The sequence below is a fragment of the Sprattus sprattus genome (assembly GCF_963457725.1).
Source record: "Sprattus sprattus genome assembly, chromosome: 20".
NCBI lineage: Eukaryota > Metazoa > Chordata > Actinopteri > Clupeiformes > Clupeidae > Sprattus > Sprattus sprattus.
The window spans coordinates 15827306-15847100 of NC_137918.1; the positions used below are offsets into that span (position 1 = coordinate 15827306).

The following is a 19795-nucleotide window of genomic DNA, read 5'->3' on the forward strand; positions in this document are numbered from 1 at the left end:
GGGGTTTGTTGTTAATTCGGAAAGCACTGCAAAGGCACTATAACCTTCAAATAACCAGAGATCAGCTCATCAAAGACCACAATGGACCCACGGTCCCATAGGGGCTTCCCTGATGCACACACTACATAATTCAGTTAAAATGGCCGCCGTGCTACCATAGCCTCCTAATGGCTTTCTGAGGGGTCAGCTGACTCTATAATGCTGACCACTTAAACGAGTCCATGTTTATGTATGTGAGCTGGTTCATTAAGGGAAGGGCTGATTCGAAGTAGTATGCTGTGTACTGGCTTCTTGTAGTTGATGACCGGACAATACATTTAGAGCCCTGAAGGTCATGATGGCGGTGAATCAGTGACCCGGATACTATTCAGGATTTATGTTCTGTCAGTTGGTTCATAATCAGAGACTCCTCCCATCAAAGCCATGACTTTTTTGAACTTCTGCCTTCTGGAAGACGCTACAGATCTTTTCGAGCAGGAACGACACGCCTCAATAACAGCTTCTTCGCCTTTGCTATCAGAGTCCTGAACTCCCAAAGCTGACCTGGAGTATTTTAATTAAAAAAAAATGTCTACCCCCTTCTCTCCCCTCCTTACTAGCCTGAGCTACCTCGGACAAAAGAATACTACCAACATTGTTGTGTGGCAATAAAGTCTATCTATCTATCTATCCATAGATCTTATTCACAAGGCTCACAGTTTACCTCTTGGAAAAGGTGAGCCATGTTTTGTCTCCCATTGGTCATACTATAATGTATCTAATTCATTAATGTGGTGATTTGATAGATACAGCCACAGTGGAGTGGTTCTAGAAACTTCTGAGATGCCTGAAATAGCCGCGGCAGCCAGACATGCAAATCTTCTGTCTAGTCTGATGATCCAAATGTCTTGCAATCAGTGACAGTTCTGTGCTAAAATGGTCCCGCTTGTAAAAAATCACTCTGACCCAATTAACCACTGGCACACTAAGCCTGCTCTTGCCTATCCCAAAGAATAGCAAATTACATAATTTGCTCTATCAATCACTCCTCTATCAAACAACTATACAATTCCTTACATTTTCTACGCTGCTTTCTGTCTTATTGAAGCTGTGCCTTTGAGTGGTACAAAATAATTTAAATACATTGTATTGTTTCCTTTTTTTTTTTTTTAAAGATTTGTTTTTGGCCTTTTATGCCTTCAATGGATAGATTAGTGCAGAGTTGGACAGGAAATGATAGGGAGAAGAAGACAGGAGAAATGGTATCGGGCCGGATTCGAACCCGTGACCTCCTTGAGCTTTAAGCCCAAATGTGGCCGAGGCTACTGTGTGAGCTACAGTGCCCTCCCATTATATTGATTTCTATCCTTCTATTAACAATTGTCTTAACGAGCTCTCCAGAGCCCAAGGCCTGGACCCATAAAGTAAGCACAAGGCATCGGTGGTAAGGAAAACTCCAATTTAACAGGAAGAAACTCTGAGCAGAACCCAGTGCAAAGCTGAGGCCCATCTGCTTGAGGCCGGCCCGGTAGAGAGATAGAAAGAGGTGGTGGGGTGAGGGGCTAAGGGAAGCAAGAGAGGCCAGAGAATATTAAAAATCTGCCATTTACAGTACCAGTCAAAAGTTTGGACACAAGTTTTTTCTTATCTTTTATTATTTTCTACATTGTAGATTAATACTGAAGACATTTAAACTACGAAATAACACATATGGAATGATGTTCTAAACCAAAAAAAGTGTTATCTACCATTTAGAAAATAATAAAAGTAAAGAAAAAACTTCTCAAAAAATAAGAAGGTGTGTCTAAACCTTGACTGGTACTGTATTTCTCCCCGCTACCAAAGCCCTCATCTGAAGGCAATAGCAGCACTCAAAAAGCCATGATACCGGCAGGAAGCGTGACTCATATTCTAACATCTAACAGGGTACCCGCCACAAGAGGCTGTCTATGGCCAGTGCTCGGTGGCTTCATTATCCTCCAAGGACTCGTCGTCGTGACAATGGGAGGACCGAAACCACCATGCCCCTGTTTCCGAGACCTCCGCTTCGGCTCAAGCCTGCGCTGTCATCGCTAATTGGGCCCCTAGAAATGGAAGTTATTCATCTCTTGTGCGTCGAGATAATAGTGAGTGGCTAATTAGCTGGCGTGATGGCACTTCTGAGGTTGGTTCCTGGGCGGCCTTGCCGGCCTGTGAAGTGGTCCTTCTTGGGGAAAGGCCATAATGTAGTCTCCTAACAAGAAGAGATGTGGAGATTAAACCATTGGACCATTATTATGACATGCGATGTGTCCACACTCTCCGGCAGTCCTGTGAATTCCCGCTGGGTGTTAAAGTCCAGGGTTTCACACACATCTCCTACACACACAAACACGCACACACACACGTAAGGGTTTTATTTCAGGGTTTCTTCAGAGCTTGTTGGGATCGGAACATTCCCGCTGGGTGTTAAAGGCTGGATTTCACAACTGTGCTGTGATTGATGGATAAAGGCTGTATCTTCCACAAAGCAAGAGACAAAATGCTGACTGTTAGGGAGTAGTTGACAAAATCTTGCTTGGCACAAACAATTTTTTTTTAATGATGTTCCTAGTGCCTCCAGCACATTTCACAGTTGCCAAGGAGACCAAACACTGAATTTTCTTTAGGTTAGTGGCATCATAAATGGAATCATGTAAACTAGTAAGTGATTTGATCAGCATGTGGCAAATCACTACCTCTCTTTCATGATGACTGATTTACAGAACACACCTCTCTTGCTGAGATTCCTGTGAATGAAAAGTGCGTTAAAAATAAAATGAATTATTATTATTATTATGATATTGTCACCTAAACCAACTTACCGATTGTATCCTGGCAACAACTCACATGATATGTAGATTGGCAGCACCCCACTATTGCATCATTTGGGTAAAATAATTCGAAGGCATTGAGGGACTTAGAGGGTCAGAATGCGTCACTGAAGAACATCAGAGACACCTACTGGCCAAATCGTTTACACATGCTCTGTGCTGTCTCATAATGGATCAAGTGAATCTCATACCAATCAAGTGTAAGAACACCTGAAAAATACTTAAATGCATTCATGTAAGACATAATACATTATATATCAACCATTGGTCATATAAATAATTCGTTTTTTGAAACTGTGTGACAAATAAGAAATGTGTCCATCTTTTAACAATAACCAGTGCCATGACTATTTGTGGCTATGCCATACATGTGCCCTAGTGTGTATACTAAACTACATCCCCCCAATATTTCCCGTAAACTTCAACTATCAACTATCCATGCATACATCTGATGTGGATCCATTTTTCTGAAAGAGCTGCTATGTGGGAAAGCTTTCAACCTGCTATGGAGCCAGTCAGTCAGACCAGAAGCGAAATATCCTCCATTATAACCTCCGCCAAGGAGGTTATATTTTCACCCCTGTATGTTTGTTTGTTTGTCAGCAGGATTACGCAGAAACGCATGGACCGATTTCCATCAAACTTTGTGGGGAGATTGGGTCATATAATGGCAATAATTGATTAGACTGCCTTTTCATCCTTTTCCTTTTCTTTTTGTTTCTTTATTTATTTCACATGTTAGTATTAGGCCTATTTAACAGATTTGCTGAGCTTCTCAAATGATTGATTCTGTCTTTGTGGGAGGCAAGACCTGGGGGTGGGTGGGCTTGGGGGGGGGAGTATGGTTGAGTATTATATGTGTTATGTTGTCTTACTTGTGTATATGTGTAACTGTTTCTTGTATGAAATATAAAATACAATAAAAAATTGATCACAAAAAAAAAATTGATTAGATTTTCAGATGTCAACGTCAAAGGTCAAGGTCACAAGGCGGAGGTTTGCATTCTCTGAATGCTCCCATTCTTGTTACCACTATTTAATGTCCCTCCATTTCTGTCCCCCAGTGCAGCAGCCCTGTGATTTAGCTAATTTGCTGGCAGAGGCTAACATCCGTCGCCTTGGTGTGTCGCTCGGGGGGGAGCTAAGTGCATCTGGGATGGATGGTACTGGCCATGATGATTTACTGAAGCTCTCATCCAGTCAAGGGCATTTCATTAGCACTGATCTCATCTCTAACAAGCCACGGACGAGATGGGAGAGAGGGACAGAGAGCAAGAGAGTGGGAGAGAGAAATGAACTCAATGTCCCGAGGACTCTGCTAAATTTGCTTCAATTTTAGATTTTGAAACAGAGAGTGACAGTCTTTTCTGGCTGCCGCGAACTGATAACTGACACTATAATATAACTGCCATCTAACACTATAACTATACGTACATTCCTTACAAATCGAATAATTGCAGGCACCGATGCAAACGTTATTTTTGTGTCGTGCGTATAACCTACAAATTAAAACACCTCTACAACATTTTTCTACCACGCCGTCCCCGCAGGTAGTGCAGGCATGGGTACATATATGAAACATCACCAAAAAACTACTCCTCCCACAATCCTACACATGACAGCAACATTCCTGCCCACCGACGTCGGTGACAGAGCCTCTGACCAAGTGTTTTCATTGGTGTGTCTTCCACTGGACGACTGTTGGTAGGAAGTGCGGTTTCCCTGCACACACGCAGCCTGATACAGCACTAGAGATGTAAAGGATTAGAAAAAAAAAATATGTGCTTCGGCAGTCAGCATGTTTCCCGGGGTTTTCTATGCACTGCTGGCGGGTTTCCTGGGAGCCGTAGCCTCCTCGTCTGCGAAACTATCCCTCGGAACCGACTACCTTAAAGGGGTTTGCGAGACGGGACTGAGGACATGGGGCGAGCAACGTAAATTTCGACAGGAGAACGAAACTACCGCCTGTGACTGGGTGAGCCCCTCGTTTCAGATTAGACTGAATAATTAACACGATGAGACTCGGGGCAGCTTTAAATAATTTAGGTGTCAGTGGCTTCTCCGGGTGAATTCTCTGCTGAGAGTCATCGGTCTACTCGCGTGGCACCGAGGTCGTTCTCTCTTGACAGTTGGCGGTCCGCATCTCACTCAGCATCAGCACCACCGAGTGCACGCTGCATGTCACGCTCATGCGATTCCCGCGTGAGAAAGACGACATTGTTACTCTTGGCTGCCCTCGGCGTTACCTCACCGAATTTGACATTTGACTTAAACTGATCGTGACACTGCACGAGATTGTACATGATTTTAACTGTTCGAAGTGACCACATTTTCAATTAGTTCTGATGAGTGCGAATGGTACGATGTTTGGCAATCAGCATCATGTTTGGCAAGGATGACCTTCAACACCGAGAGCACGTGTTGACATAGCGATGATGTAATAGAGGAATACTCTAAAATTAATATTTTATTCGCATAGCCATCGGTACTGTCAATTATTCATTCATTCTTCTCTAGGTGAAGAAACATTGTAAGAAAAAAAACACAACCAGTAATTTATTCATTGGACTGATAAAATTGCTTCAAAGTCCAAAATCATCATTCATCAAATAGAGACCAGGGCACTTTAAATATTGTGTGTGTACATTTTTAACCTCATAATTCTAGTCAAGTAATTACAGTGTTTCCACATGTAATTCTAGTCAAGTAATTACAAAATATTGTGTGTGTGCATTTTTAACCTAATAATTCTAGTCAAGTAATTACAGTGTTTCCACATGTAATTCTAGTCAAGTAATTACAAAATATTGTGTGTGTACATTTTTAACCTCATAATTCTAGTCAAGTAATTACAGTGTTTCCACATGTAAGTCTAGTCAAGTAATTACAAAATATTGTGTGTGTGCATTTTTAACCTCATGACTCTGCCTACAGCTGCACATCCCTCTGAGGCTGCTGTGCGGGGGGCTGCTATTTACCTGTAACGCTGTGATGTGGACGTTTCTGGCCAAAGCGCTCAGATACTCCTCTTCCTCCACTCAAACCACTGTGACCACCACCGCCTCCAACTTCATCTCCTCCGTGAGTACCTGCTGCTGTTATTAATAACCACACTGATAGATACAATCCTGTACTTGTACTGTACGGCCGACCTCAAGTAGATGGGTCCCCCCCTTATGTGCCGTGGTTCTGCTTAAGGTTTCTTCCTGCCCAACCACACTGATAGATACAATCCTGTATTTAAACAGTAAAGCCACATTGACAACTGACCAACCAACGTGCAGAGAGCAGTAGGCTAATGACAGTAAGCAATACAATATTGATGAGGTGGGAAAGAATAAAATGATATCAATATTGATATAATGATAAATAATATTCATAACTTAAATGAAATTGCAGTTGAACTGACGTGTGGTAACACTGTCATTACTTGACTGATCATCAAATAAGATAAGATCATCCTCCAAACAGTAGTAGTACTATATTTGTGACTTGTTTTGTGTATTTCTGGACAGGCATTCCTGGTAGACATTTGTGACTTGTTTTTATGTATTTCTGGACAGGCATTCCTGGGGCAGCTCATCTTTGGCGAGACCCACATTGCGCTGTGGTGGGTGGGGATCTCCCTCACTCTCTCGGGTCTCCTGGTGCTTCACCGAGCTGCTCCCCGTGACCGAGAGCTAACGGACGCCAACAAGGACGATTAAAATAATACCATGGGTAGTCTCGATCGGCACCGGTCACTGAGCACAGCCCCATACAACAGCTGACGCACGCACACACACACACACACACACACATAGACACAGACAGACAGACACACACACACACACACTCACACACACACACACACACACACACACACACACACAACAGCTGACTCTGGAGCGGATCTTGCCAAGCTCCGAGCCAGACTCAGCTGTGGTTTGGGCCAGTATGTCAAACAAATCTCTCTATCTCTTTCTTTCTCTTGCTCTCTCTCCTTCTCTCTCACACACATTCACACACACACACACACACACACACACACACACACACACACACACATCCATGGGTCCACTGATGGTAATAATTAGCTGGGAATAGAAAATGGTCGCCAGCCTCTCCGTCAACCCACACCAGTGACTGAGGACCTCTACATACGGCAACAGTCTCTGGGCCGGGTGCGGCCCATATCAGGGCCAAACCCAGGCCAGATTCATATCAGGGCCAGACCCAGGCCAGATTCATCTTCTGTGTGCTCAGGATATCTGGCCACACCATATCCATAGGATGTCAATCTACACCGTATCCAATAGGAACTCTAGCTACACCGTATCCAATAGGAACTCTAGCTACACCATATCCATAGGACATCAATCTACACCATATCCATAGGGAATCTAGCTACACCATATCCATAGGACATCAATCTACACCGTATCCATAGGAACTCTAGTTACACCATATCCAATAGGAACTCTAGCTACACCATATCCATAGGACATCAATCTACACCATATCCATAGGGAATCTAGCTACACCATATCCATAGGACATCAATCTACACCGTATCCATAGGAACTCTAGTTACACCATATCCAATAGGAACTCTAGCTACACCATATCCATAGGACATCAATCTACACCATATCCATAGGGAATCTAGCTACACCATATCCATAGGACATCAATCTACACCGTATCCATAGGAACTCTATCTACACCGTATCCAATAGGAACTCTAGCTACACCGTATCCATAGGAAATCTAGCTACACCATAACCATAGGAAATCTAGCTACACCATAACCAATAGGAACTCTAGCTACACCGTATCCAATAGGAACTCTAGCTTCACCATATCCATAGGTTAGTGGTCTTAATAATTTGGTTGGACATAAGGTTCAGGAAACTTCACTTATCATACAAGCTGAAATGTTACTGTGAAATAATTTAGCGTCTGTTAGCCTTTTTTTACATCCAAGTTATCCAGCTCCCATGCCACTGTTAGCATGACACTGTTCACCGTTGAAGTGCCCTACAGAGGAGTGTGTGAAGTGTGTTTTGCGATTAGGCAGATGCACTCTGCATAGATTTTTAAACTGTCACAGCATCTGTGTACGGCATGAGCAGACAGTTTATATATCTGCATATCTGCTGCAGTGATGACAAGTGTTCACTGTCTCTGCATGGCATAGTACACACACAGATACTCCACACACACAGTAGATACTACATAGAGGAGATACTTCACACACAGATACTTCACACACTGATACTACATAGAGTAGATACTTCACACACGGATACCCACACACGGATACTTCACACACAAATACTCCACACATAGATACTACATAGAGAAGATACTTCACACACAGATACTCCAGACATAGATACTACATAGAGTAGACACTTTACACACAGATACTTCACACACAGATACTTCACACACGGATACCCACACACGGATACTTCACACACAAATACTCCACACATAGATACTACATAGAGAAGATACTTCACACACAGATACTCCAGACATAGATACTACATAGAGTAGACACTTTACACACAGATACTTCACACACAGATACTACACACACAAATACTCCACACACCGATACTTCACACACAAATACTCCACACATAGATACTACATAGAGTAGATACTCCACACAGATAATTCACACACAGATACTCCACACACAAATACTTCACACGGATACTTTACACACGGATACTCCAAAGAGTAGATACTCCACAGACACACACTCCACACAAAGATACTACATAGAGTATAAACTCCACACACAAATACTCCACACACAGTAACAGTTCAGTCGTGTCAGAGCCTTGCTGAGACCTCCTAAAACTGTTTTATTTAACAAGTTATGTAAAGTGTTGTTTACTTGTTATTTTGTACCACATATGAATTGTATTATTATCTTTGGGTTGAGGGCAAGGGGTTTGTTTTCAGATACATTCAGAGGGACAGTTTCTTTCAAGGCTCGAGTCCCGGCTATACACTTACGTTTTCTGTCATACCAAAGACTACAACGCCCCATTGGGCTAACCAAGACGGCATTAACCAGGAGCTGAGATTACATGGTCCGAGGGGCTAGTTAGGAGACCGCCCTATTAATGGGGAAGTTTCATCACTTACGTCCAGTAAGTCTGTCCTAACGTAATCATCCCAGCAAAGACTGTGTAATTACTGTGTCCACTGTGTCTAGTTGACTTCTAATGGATGAGACCAAACCGTAGTACAAGCACACACACACACACACACACACACACACACATACACACAGCCAGTCTTTAGTATCGTGACAGGCAGAGGCTTGAGCAGTGCTGTCACTTTCAGAACATCGTCTTGAGCTCTCTGAGCGACAGCAGAAATAGCATCATCTCCCTCATGCATGCAGGTTATCTACTGGGGCACTTCTGAGTATCCCTGTTCCGCCCCCTGGTGGCTCGGAGTAGTCCCACATCACTGTGATGCACTGGAGGTGGAGTGGGTTTATGTGCAATAACAATCGTGGTTATTTTTGATCGTTTTTTTCTGTCAAATCTAGAGGATCGCTCTCTACTTGCAGCATAGCCTTATGTTGGGAATCGACCAATGGCAGTCGCTCTTTCCTGGGTTTCGGTTTGGTTTTTGATGTGTTATTTAATATGCATGCCACTCAAAGGTGTTAGACAAATGAAATGTACATTCCTTCTGTAGCTACGTACTAAGACCCAGCGTTCAGTACACTTCCTCAATCCAGTGTTCTTCCTACATCTTTTTTGCTGGGTTTTGCAAGGTCAGGGTGACATTTGTTGGACCAGCAGTGAAATGGAAGTTTTCCAGCAAACATGGATGGACTTGGCACAACATCTGAAGCTGATCTGAGCAGTTACTTTCCAGTCCAATTCAGCTCTAGATCTTTAAAAAAAATGTATACAGGACAGAAGGAATACAGTTCCCTGACAATGTGAATTTTTTGCTTTTTTTTTTAAGGAGAGAGAAAGCTGTTGGTATTTTCTAGTTCCCCACTATGTAGAGAGACCACCCTGTGAGGTTTTAATTAGATTAGGCAACTGTAATTGGAAGACTGTGTTACTATCCATTCCCCATTGGATTCCATATAATAATGTATAATTACTATATATAATATTTATAATAAAAATATAATAATAATCAGAAGACACAGAGGATAGTAAAAGATTACTACGAACCCTGGTCAGAGGGGTAGCTAATGCAGGTATTACAATCATTGTTTTAGGCAGAATAAAAAAACACCTGATTAAAAAAAAGTCTTAATAAGACTATTTTCGGATACAAACAAACCACAGTTCCTTGACTGTCTTCCTGTTAAGTAAAAACAGTCATACACGCAGAATAAAAAAACACCTGATAAAAACGTCTTAATAAGACTATGTTCAGATACAAACAAACCACAGTTGCTTGACTGTTTTCCTGTTATGTTAAAACAGTCATACACACAGATGTGTAGAGGTATGTTATGCATGCATATAGGGCCTCTGTATTAATATTGATCATTCATCAACATAGTCAAACAATCTGTGACAGGACCTGTCTGGCTGTTGAAGAATAGAGAATCGTTATCACATTTTTTTTGTGAGGGGGAAAAAAAAAAAAAGACACATTTGTACATAGATGCCTTTATTTTCTAATTGAATATTTGCATTTTTATTTGAAGGAAACTTGTAAACACTCATGTATTCTTGAATAATAATGTGATTGAATAAACCTTCCAAATAGCAAACCATTTGAAGTTGTGTTTGTGGTGTTGACGTAATTCTAGCTAGTTATCATAAAGCAGCTAAATTGGCCTTCGGTTGTGTTTTCCTCAAAGCCACTCTTCTACTAAACAAAGTCGTTTTCATAATTGGCTAAAACAGTCCGCTGGCTTGATTTATTCATATGGATACGACCTGACAAATATACAGTTGTCATAAGACTTACAAGAGCTAGACAAGGGCTCACTAGAGTCCATAAATATTTGATTCACACAAAGCCTGTGCCTCCCAGCAACATTTAATTGGTTCATATTTTATTTATCAGACTGACAAGACTACATACTATGGACAGTCTGGCATTTTGTTTCTATCTTTCATGTGATCATCCTCATCCTCCTCTGATCATCTTCTCACAGGGAGTCTCCTGACCAGGCTCTCTCTTTCTCTCACACACACACACACACACACACACACACACACACACACACCCTCCCTCAGGTACATCACAGTTACTTTCAGTGCCTTATTAGAGTCATTTACACCGAAGATCCTCCTAAAAGTGTTCAGACTACTGTACTCATTTACCACAGTTACTTCCTCCTAAAAGTGTTCAGACTACTGTACTCATTTACCACAGTTACTTCCTCCTAAAAGTGTTCAGACTACTGTACTCATTTACCAGTTACTTCCTCCTAAAAGTGTTCAGACTACTGTACTCATTTACCAGTTACTTCCTCCTAAAAGTGTTCAGACTCTACTCATTTACCAGTTACTTCCTCCTAAAAGTGTTCAGACTTCTGGTGTAAGGAGATTTAATTGAATCTTTACAGAGCTGAGGAGTCATGGTCAATTCCTGTAGAGCTCATAACACCAAGACATCAAATTAATCTTTTCAGAATCATACTCTCATTTTAATATTATTATAACTGAAAATGCCACAGTTACTTCCTCCTAAAAGTGTTCAGACTGTACTCATTTACCAGCACTCTCGGTTTTCGTAGGAAACATCTGTCACAAGACTGGGCCGGTTAGCCCGAATGACACAACAAAGTTGTGTCTTCTCCGTGGCTCAAAGTGAAAAAGCTGACAGTGAAGAGCCCTCAGACAAGCCCTATATCATCTTTCCTATCAGATGACTCTTCACTCATGAAACATTTCACCTGTGTCTCTCTCTCTCTCTTTCTTTTCCCTTAATGAATGACATAATTTAGCTCTAAAGTGACAGTTAAAACTACTTCCTGTTTGTGGACTTCCAAGAGGCTTGGTGCTCTTATGCAGTAAGTTCTTAATGAGGTCTAATCAGAGTGGAGACCTGAGATGCTCCTGCTGTGTCTAGATGAGCCAGAAAGATCCACTTTCATGTGAGTGGGGACTACCTAGCCTCCTATTTCCAGTTACTGAGAGGAGTAAAGGAACATAAGCCACTATGGGTGACTGAGTTTAAAAGGCATTTAACACCTTAATTGAATTTAGTGGTTCAATTATTTAGCCTGGAAGAACTATCTCTGGATAGTGATCCCATCACAGACAGAGATTATGGACTGTGCAGACATTTATGGACCTGATTGGGCCTATTACGGTGATAAGTCTTCATTTGTTAACCATTCAAAGATTCTACAGTGGAAACACGTCTGAAAACTCTCCGCCTCAGAAGGATGGAGAAGCAAGTGGCTAATCTTTTTATATATATATATGTATTTTGGGGCTTTTCTCGCCTTTAATCGATGGTGCAGTTACGAGTGGGACTGGAAATGAGAGGGAGAAGAGGTGGGGAGTGGACAGGAGAAATGACATCGTGCCAGATTCGAACCCGTGTCCTCCATGGGCGTCAAGCCTGAATGTGGTCGGGGCTACTGCTTGCGCCACAGTGCCCCCCAAGGTAGCTAATCTTTGGAGGTTTTTTTTCTGTTGGTTAGGTATCTTCCCACTGGAATTGACGACCTCCCTTTTGGATGGCGACCTTCTTTGTGAGCTGTTCTTTTGCCTCATGAATCATTCCTATATGACATGCTTATGTCATACGGCTTATGCCAGCCTAACTAGGGTGCGTGCACATATTGTAGTGTCTCTTATTCCAAAATAAACAAACCTAAACAAACAGCAAGACAAGCAGCTTTGGGTGGCCAAGTTCTGTGACACTGAAAAAAATGCAGCACTGAACGGAGATCAGACATTCTGATGACAACGGAAAACTGACACAAACAAACTGACACAACAAACTTGGCTTGAAAAAATCTAAACTAGGCTACACTGTACTAGCCTGGCCATTACCAGCCTGTGACTCCATTTCATTCCGTCTTTCAGTCTGGGCCAACCCAATGCATTTTGGTTTCCGAGATGGGCGGGTGCTTATCTTGAGGTTTAAAATCATTGGAGTTTCCTTAACCAATCAGCAACGTTTAGTAAACATTCGGTAGATTAAACTCTTCCCAAAGCCAGTTGGGAGAAGAGCTACGACGTCCTTTCCAATCATAAAACTTACAAGAAAATACTCTTGTTCTCCTTTTAATTTTCTGATGTTCTCGAGAGTTGAGACAACTTTTCCGATAGCTTTTCGTGTCTTTTCCTCCAAGGCGAGTTTTGCGTCACAGCTCTGAACTGTTCGCCGATTGGTCCTACAAAATTTTAAGTCCTGGAGACGATTGTCAACAGGGTTAGGTCAGACTGAGTATGAGCTTGAAATCAATTCAGGCGGAAATACGTAGGCTGGTGTCACCAGGCTAACACTGTACACTAGCATATATTGATTTTCTCTCTCGTTTTATCAACTATTCTATTATTTCGAAATTGTAGATCAGAAATTCCCTATGTCAAGTATCATTATATCAAGTCCAGTCCCAATTCCCAATAGGAACAAACTGCGTGTTACCTTGTTTACTTTTGAGACTGCATTTCAGTTGGTGTGCCCGCCTTTCCTCACACATCTCACTTTTCCTACTCATTCCTGCCAGCTACTTTGTCAAATAATCCAGTCAGATTAGCGTAAATGGTTAAGTGTTGGCTTTGCTAGTTTGTTGGTTGTTGTGTGAGATTACGAAGGGCTGTAATCACCTTATTAATACCCCTGTGGAAAGAAAAACCAAAACAACTTCTCAACCCCTCATTAAACCTGCATGAGCAACACTGCCTGGCAACATCGCTGTGTACCTTAAGTACTTCCTGATGCACAAACAAGAAAACCTTTAGTTGAAAAAAAACCTAAGATTTATTGCATTTACTTTCAAAGTAAAAGTAATTGAATCAACATATGCTGCATTCAGATAGATATTTGAAATATTTGCACAATGTAAATACTTTATTTACAGGTATCAAACAAGATGAGTAAGAACAAAGTGATTGAGAGAGAAAAAAAGAAAGAAAGAAACATTTGACAAAGAGAAAAAAAAAGCACCTGTCCCTTTTCATCGGAAATTGTACATGGAGTAAAGCCGGATCAGTCACCCCGGGTGTGTGTGTGTGTGTGTGTGTGTGTGTGACTATGAGTGTGTGTGTGTGAGTCCCACCAGCCACACCTCTCTTTAGCAGACACACACACACACCACTCTCTTTAGCAGACACACAGACACACCCCACTCTCTTTAGCAGACATACACACACACACCCCACTCTCTTTAGCAGACATACACACACACACACACACACCACTCTCTTTAGCAGACACACACACACACACACACACACACACACACACACACACACACACACACACACACACACACACACACACACACACACACACACACACACACACACCACTCTCTTTAGCAGACATAAAACAGTAATTACAGTAATGAGAGGCGCTAGGCTCCAGGAAAGTTCTAGAAGGTTTATCCCCGTCTGCTGAGAGAGACCCCACGCTTCACTGCCTCAACGCCAGGGCCAAAGCAGACAACACACACACACACACGCTTCACTGCCTTATTGCCAGGGCCAAAGCAGACAACACACACACACACACACAACACACACACACACACAACACACAGACACACACACACTTCACTGCCTTATTGCCAGGGCCAAAGCAGAGGCTCCAGCAGCAGCAGTTGGGTCTTTCAGTTTTACAATTCTGCTCAAAGTAAAAAGGTAAGCGATTTAAAGAGTGCTGATGCTGTTACTGCCAAGACATGCACTCTCTCTCACACACACACTCTCCCTCACACACACACACACACACACACACACACTTAATCTATCTGTCACACACACGCGCACACACTGCAGCTGGTGGGTCAAGGTAGTTACAAGTGATCCCTTTCCATCTGAGAAACTGCTCTCCATAGTGGGGAGGGGGGCTGGGGGTGGGGGGTGGCAAGAGGGGTTTTTAGAGGCATTACCGGCACAGGATGGGCACAGGATGGGCTGTTTGACCCGCTGCAGGTGTTTGGAAGACACTACAGCTTTGGGGAGATCTTCGTAGGGGAGTCCGTCACAGTCCACCGAGAGGGTAACACACACACACACACACACACACACACACACACACACACACACACACAGTCTACCGAGAGGGACACTGTGTGGGAAAACGCTTCACAGTCGCACCTCCTCACCCCTGATCATGTTATTAATTCCAGCCTGACCAGGCTCTCGATCTCGCGCTCTCACACACACACACACACACACACACACACACACACACACACACACACAAGTTCCAGCCTGACCAGTGAGGTTGAGGGGATGAGCTCAAGCTCCGCTTGTAACTTGCTTATTCGACTCATCTAGTGGTGCCGGGGTAGACATAATCATTCAAAAACGGCATATTAAAAAGAATTTTAAAAATCAGACACAGTTCACATGCATGGTCCCAAACAACACCGGAGCTCAGCTGTGTTATTGTGACGTGTGTGTGTGTGTGTGTGTGTGTGTGTGTGTGTGTGTGTGTGTGTGTGTGTGTGTGTGTGTGTGTGTGTGTTATTGTTAGTGATATCTTGAGGCTTTCAGGTGGAATCAGATAACTGGAAGCAACTATTTCACTTAAATAAGTTAAACAAATATTTTGCTATTACTAAAGGATGGTTAAGTCACATTTAAAAAGGCAATTTCAGGCAGAATCTCAAGAGCTGAATGATGAGCTGTTCTCCACCCCCTATTTAAGGGTCTTTCTGGTACGTTCTGCTTTGAGATGTACCACCTAGGCATGTACAGAGAGGGGAGGTTTCTGCGTTCAATGTTAAACATCTCTCCCCTCGGAAGGGTAAGAAAGAAGAAGAAGAAAAAAGAAGAAGAAAATAGTATCCCATTTGGCAAAATGTGAGGGACAGAGTCACCATTCAGATCCTTTAAGCCCTGGGCCACCTCAAGTAAGGCAGTCTCCAGACGGAGAAGTTTGTTCACTTTCTCTGAATTATAAAGGCATTTTCATGAACCCAATGCAACTCTCCCATGCTGTGGTTATAAAACGACTGCATTAAGAAACAGAGATGGGAAATGCTGGTTGGTAAAAGCACGGCTGATATGGCCCCACATGTCTTTGTTTTTTGTGTCCAGTCCGTCCGAGTAGCAAAGGTCTCTGTGTGTCCTTTTCTTGACTCCTATGTCAATGAACTGTCGTACCAAATGTTACGGTGACAAACTACTTACAGGCTGTAATATTAAATAACAATACCACAGAAAACACTGACACTTTGTTTGCTTTACGTAATAGCCTTGCATTAGTCTTGTGGAGCGACTCTAGTTGGTCTATGCATTGCACTACAAAGCTGAACACTTTGAGGCTAAGACTGTGGAGCATCCGTCAGTGAGAGACATGTGCTTTGGTTTGCTAGTACTGGCCCTCCTCTGCTTTCTGTCATTTTGAGTGCCCTTCCATTGATTAAAGAGCAAAAAAGAAACAAAGAAAACGTGAAGTGGCTCAGCTTGAAGGACTAGATAGTCGTGTTAGTCGAGTGCAGACAGGTAGTAGTAAGGTGCCATTGTTACTAGCTATAGACGATCATCAGGGTTGGAGAATAAGAAAAGGAGCATCTCAGCTTGAAATAGCCGACAGGATCAAGAAAAGAAAACAAATTGAAGGTTAAGGTTATTTTGTAATTCTATGAACGATTCTATTGGCAGATTTGTGTTAAATCTCTGGGCAACTCTGGCTTCTTTTTTGTCTACGAGATGACCAAAATTAAGAAGTAGTTAAAAGAAAGTTCTGGAAAGTCTTCTCCTGCTGAGAAGGGTCTGCTTAGAGAGCAGGCTGGTGCTGTGGAGGCGCTGTCCATTACGCATCATCAATGCGCGCCGCGCTCACACCACCCAGGGCACGTGCGCCAGGGTTCAACAGGTGGTCCTGTGTCAGACGACGTACTGGTAGGGCTCAGCTTTCCCGTGGTCGGGCTTGGAGAAGGGACTGAGCCAGGATATAGAGAAGGGATGGCCAAACACAACCTTCAGATTCATCCACTTTGATTTCTTGGCCCATCGTCTTTCCTCCTTCTTCAACTGCTCTATGCCCTGAGAAAAAGACAGAGAAAATGTATTTATTTATTTATGCGTTTATTTTTCGAAAAGGGACATTGATAAGAGTACATTGATAAACATTTCCCAGAAAATGTAAATGCGCCAGAATTAGCTTGGTTAGCTTGGTTAGTTAATCCGTTGTCCCTTGGCATGGCAAATTACAGTGCAAAGGTCACTACTACTGCTGAAATACAACTTCCATATGCACTGCCATCATCATAACATAAATATTATGGTATCGCATCATGGAACATGAGTCCTGAACATTTGCCATCTGGCATTGGTAAAACTGGGAAACAATCAAACTAATAAAATCACAACAGTGGCTACTTAAATCAGTACCTGAAACATCAAACTTCACCAAAGGCCTGACTTGGCTATGGACATTAGTTTTATATGCACTTATGGTCCTTTATATTATAAATACAGTACCAGTCAAAAGTTTGGACACACCTTCTAATTTTTTGAGAAGTTATTTCTTTATTTATGTTTTACTTTTGCTTTGTTCTACATGGTATATATAACACTTTTTTTGTTTAGTATATCATTCCATTTGTGTTCTTTTGTATTTCTTCAGTATTAATCTACAATGTAGAAAAAAAAAAAAAAAAAAAAAAATGAAAGGTGTGTCCAACCTTTTGACTGGTACTGTATATAAATATTATAAATGCCTTTGATGAATCACTTGGCTCTACTCAATGATGAGAAGACAGCCACATCCATGGTGACTTCACTGGATTACACAGAATGGAAAGTGGAGAGAGGAGCAAATCAGGGGAAGCGCTGTGTGTGTGTGTGTGTGTGTGTGTGTGTGTGTGTGTGTGTGTGTGTGTGTGTGTGGGGGGGGGGGGGGGGGGTGTGCGCGCGTCTGTGTCTGTGTGTGTGTGTGTGTGTGTGTGTGTGTGTGTGTCTGTGTGTGTGTCTGTGTGTGTGTCTGTGTGTGTGTGTGTGTGTGTGTCTGTGTGTGTGTGTGTGTGTGAAGGCACTTACGGTCTCATCGCTACAGATGGAGTGAACCTGTGTGCCGAACATCACGGAGGTGAAGATGAGGAAGAGGAGACCCTCAAAGCACAGGAGGATGAGGAGGATGACCGTGGCCGGAGGTGAGAAGGTGCTGCACGCTGGGGTCATGTGGGGGGGGTCAGAGGTCGGGAGAGGAAGAGGAAGAGGATATAATGAGGGTCATAGGTCAAGGTTCTCCAGGTGTATTTAGGTACAGGAACTAGAGGGTCAAGGTTCTCCAGGTGTATTTAGGTACAGGAACTAGAGGGTCAAGGTTCTCCAGGTGTATTTAAGTACAGGAACTCTAAGGGTATGGAGAGGGTCAAGGTTCTACAGGTGTATTTAGGTACAAGGACTAGAGGGTCAAGGTTCTCCAGGTGTATTTAAGTACAGGAACTCTAAGGGTATGGAGAGGGTCAGGGTTCTCCAGGTGTATTTAGGTACAGGAACTAGAGGGTCAAGGTTCTCCAGGTGTATTTAGGTACAGGAACTAGAGGGTGAAGGTTCTCCAGGTGTATTTAAGTACAGGAACTAGAGGGTCAAGGTTCTCCAGGTGTATTTAGGTACAGGAACTAGAGGGTGAAGGTTCTGTTCTGACCGACTGTTGTTCTGTGCATCTGACAATAAAAGACTTGACTTGGAAAAAAACTGATTTTGAACTGAAGGTTCTCCAGGTGTATTTAAGTACAGGAACTCTAAGGGTATGGAGAGGGGGAAGGTTCTCCAGGTGTATTTAGGTACAGGAGCTCTAAGGGTATGGAGAGGCTCAAGGTTCTCCGGGGCATTTAAAGCAGCAATATGTAGTTCTGTTCCAAAACTAGCAAGCTAACTACCTAAAAGGCATGGAAAACCCTTGTAAACACCTTCAATAGCCCAGTTGGCACAGATGGAAGCTTGCCAACACACTAGCTGGTGTCTTTCGGCAGTTTAGCTGGCAATGTCATGCTGTGAAAGCTATTCTTCCATTTTTTGACCAATGGATTTACTCCCCACAAACTGACCTACTTTCTCTGCAGCCTGTTCAAACCACAGTCAGGTTTTCACCTTCTGATTAAACTCATCTAACTGTATCTACCCACCATAGAAGAAACAGGAGACCGCTAAGTCTACTAGGCCTTCTTCTAACTTCTTCTTTATGTTTAGTATCTATATTGTATATTTATTGTTTATCTAGTAGGTCTACTATTATGTCTTTCATAGGTATATCTTATGTTTAGTGCTTATTGTTAAAATATTTTATGTTATGTTATATCATGTGGAGTACTTATATGTTATGTTATGTCTTGTTATGTTATGGTAGTGTGGTACGGTGTCCTGTCCTAAGAATTTTAGTGCTCAGACCGACTGAAAAAAAACTGATTTTGAGCATTTAAGATATGCATATTCACCAGAACTGCTACTAACTGCTTTGAAGTATTTAAGCATTTAAGCATTTAATAAAATCACATGGTCGGTAAAGTCTACGAGGAATGTAAGACTCTATATGCTTGTGGTATATGTACTGGTAGTGGTTAAACAACATGTTTCAGGGCTGTGTGCAATGCAATACTTACTGTTCCAGTCCCGCTCGAAGCAGAAGACGAAATGGAAAGCCGCCATTATGAGAGAGTGCAGCGATATCAGTGCAATGTACATCTAGACCAACAACAAGCACAACACTATTACTACATTTTACAAGGATTATTCTTACAAGGATTAAGCTTTTGGGTTACTAACATAAAATATGTTTTTTTTTTCTTTACACTATGCTTTGCGTTTTTAACTACGTAGCACTCTGAGATT

At 42.4% G+C, this 19795-nt stretch overlaps 2 protein-coding genes across 2 annotated transcripts in view; one reads left to right on the plus strand and one right to left on the minus strand.

Moving 5' to 3' along the window:
- Positions 1–4629: 4629 nt before the first annotated feature.
- tmem42b (transmembrane protein 42b) lies at positions 4630–6538 on the plus strand (the record flags this gene model as incomplete). Its single annotated transcript, XM_080859038.1, has 3 exons — positions 4630–4806; positions 5766–5912; positions 6395–6538. The coding sequence occupies 3 exons, from the start codon at positions 4630–4632 to the stop codon at positions 6536–6538; spliced, it is 468 nt and encodes a 155-aa protein (XP_080715164.1).
- A 9805-nt stretch (positions 6539–16343) lies between these two features.
- Positions 16344–19795, minus strand: part of zdhhc3b (zDHHC palmitoyltransferase 3b) — an 11024-nt gene continuing 7572 nt past the window's right edge. The window contains exons 5-7 of the mRNA XM_080859011.1: positions 19567–19648; positions 18002–18132; positions 16344–17005 (exon numbers count right to left, since the gene is read on the minus strand). Coding sequence (XP_080715137.1) covers positions 16847–17005; positions 18002–18132; positions 19567–19648 — 372 coding nt within the window. The 3' untranslated portion in view covers positions 16344–16846. The remainder of the gene's footprint in view (positions 17006–18001; positions 18133–19566; positions 19649–19795) is intronic.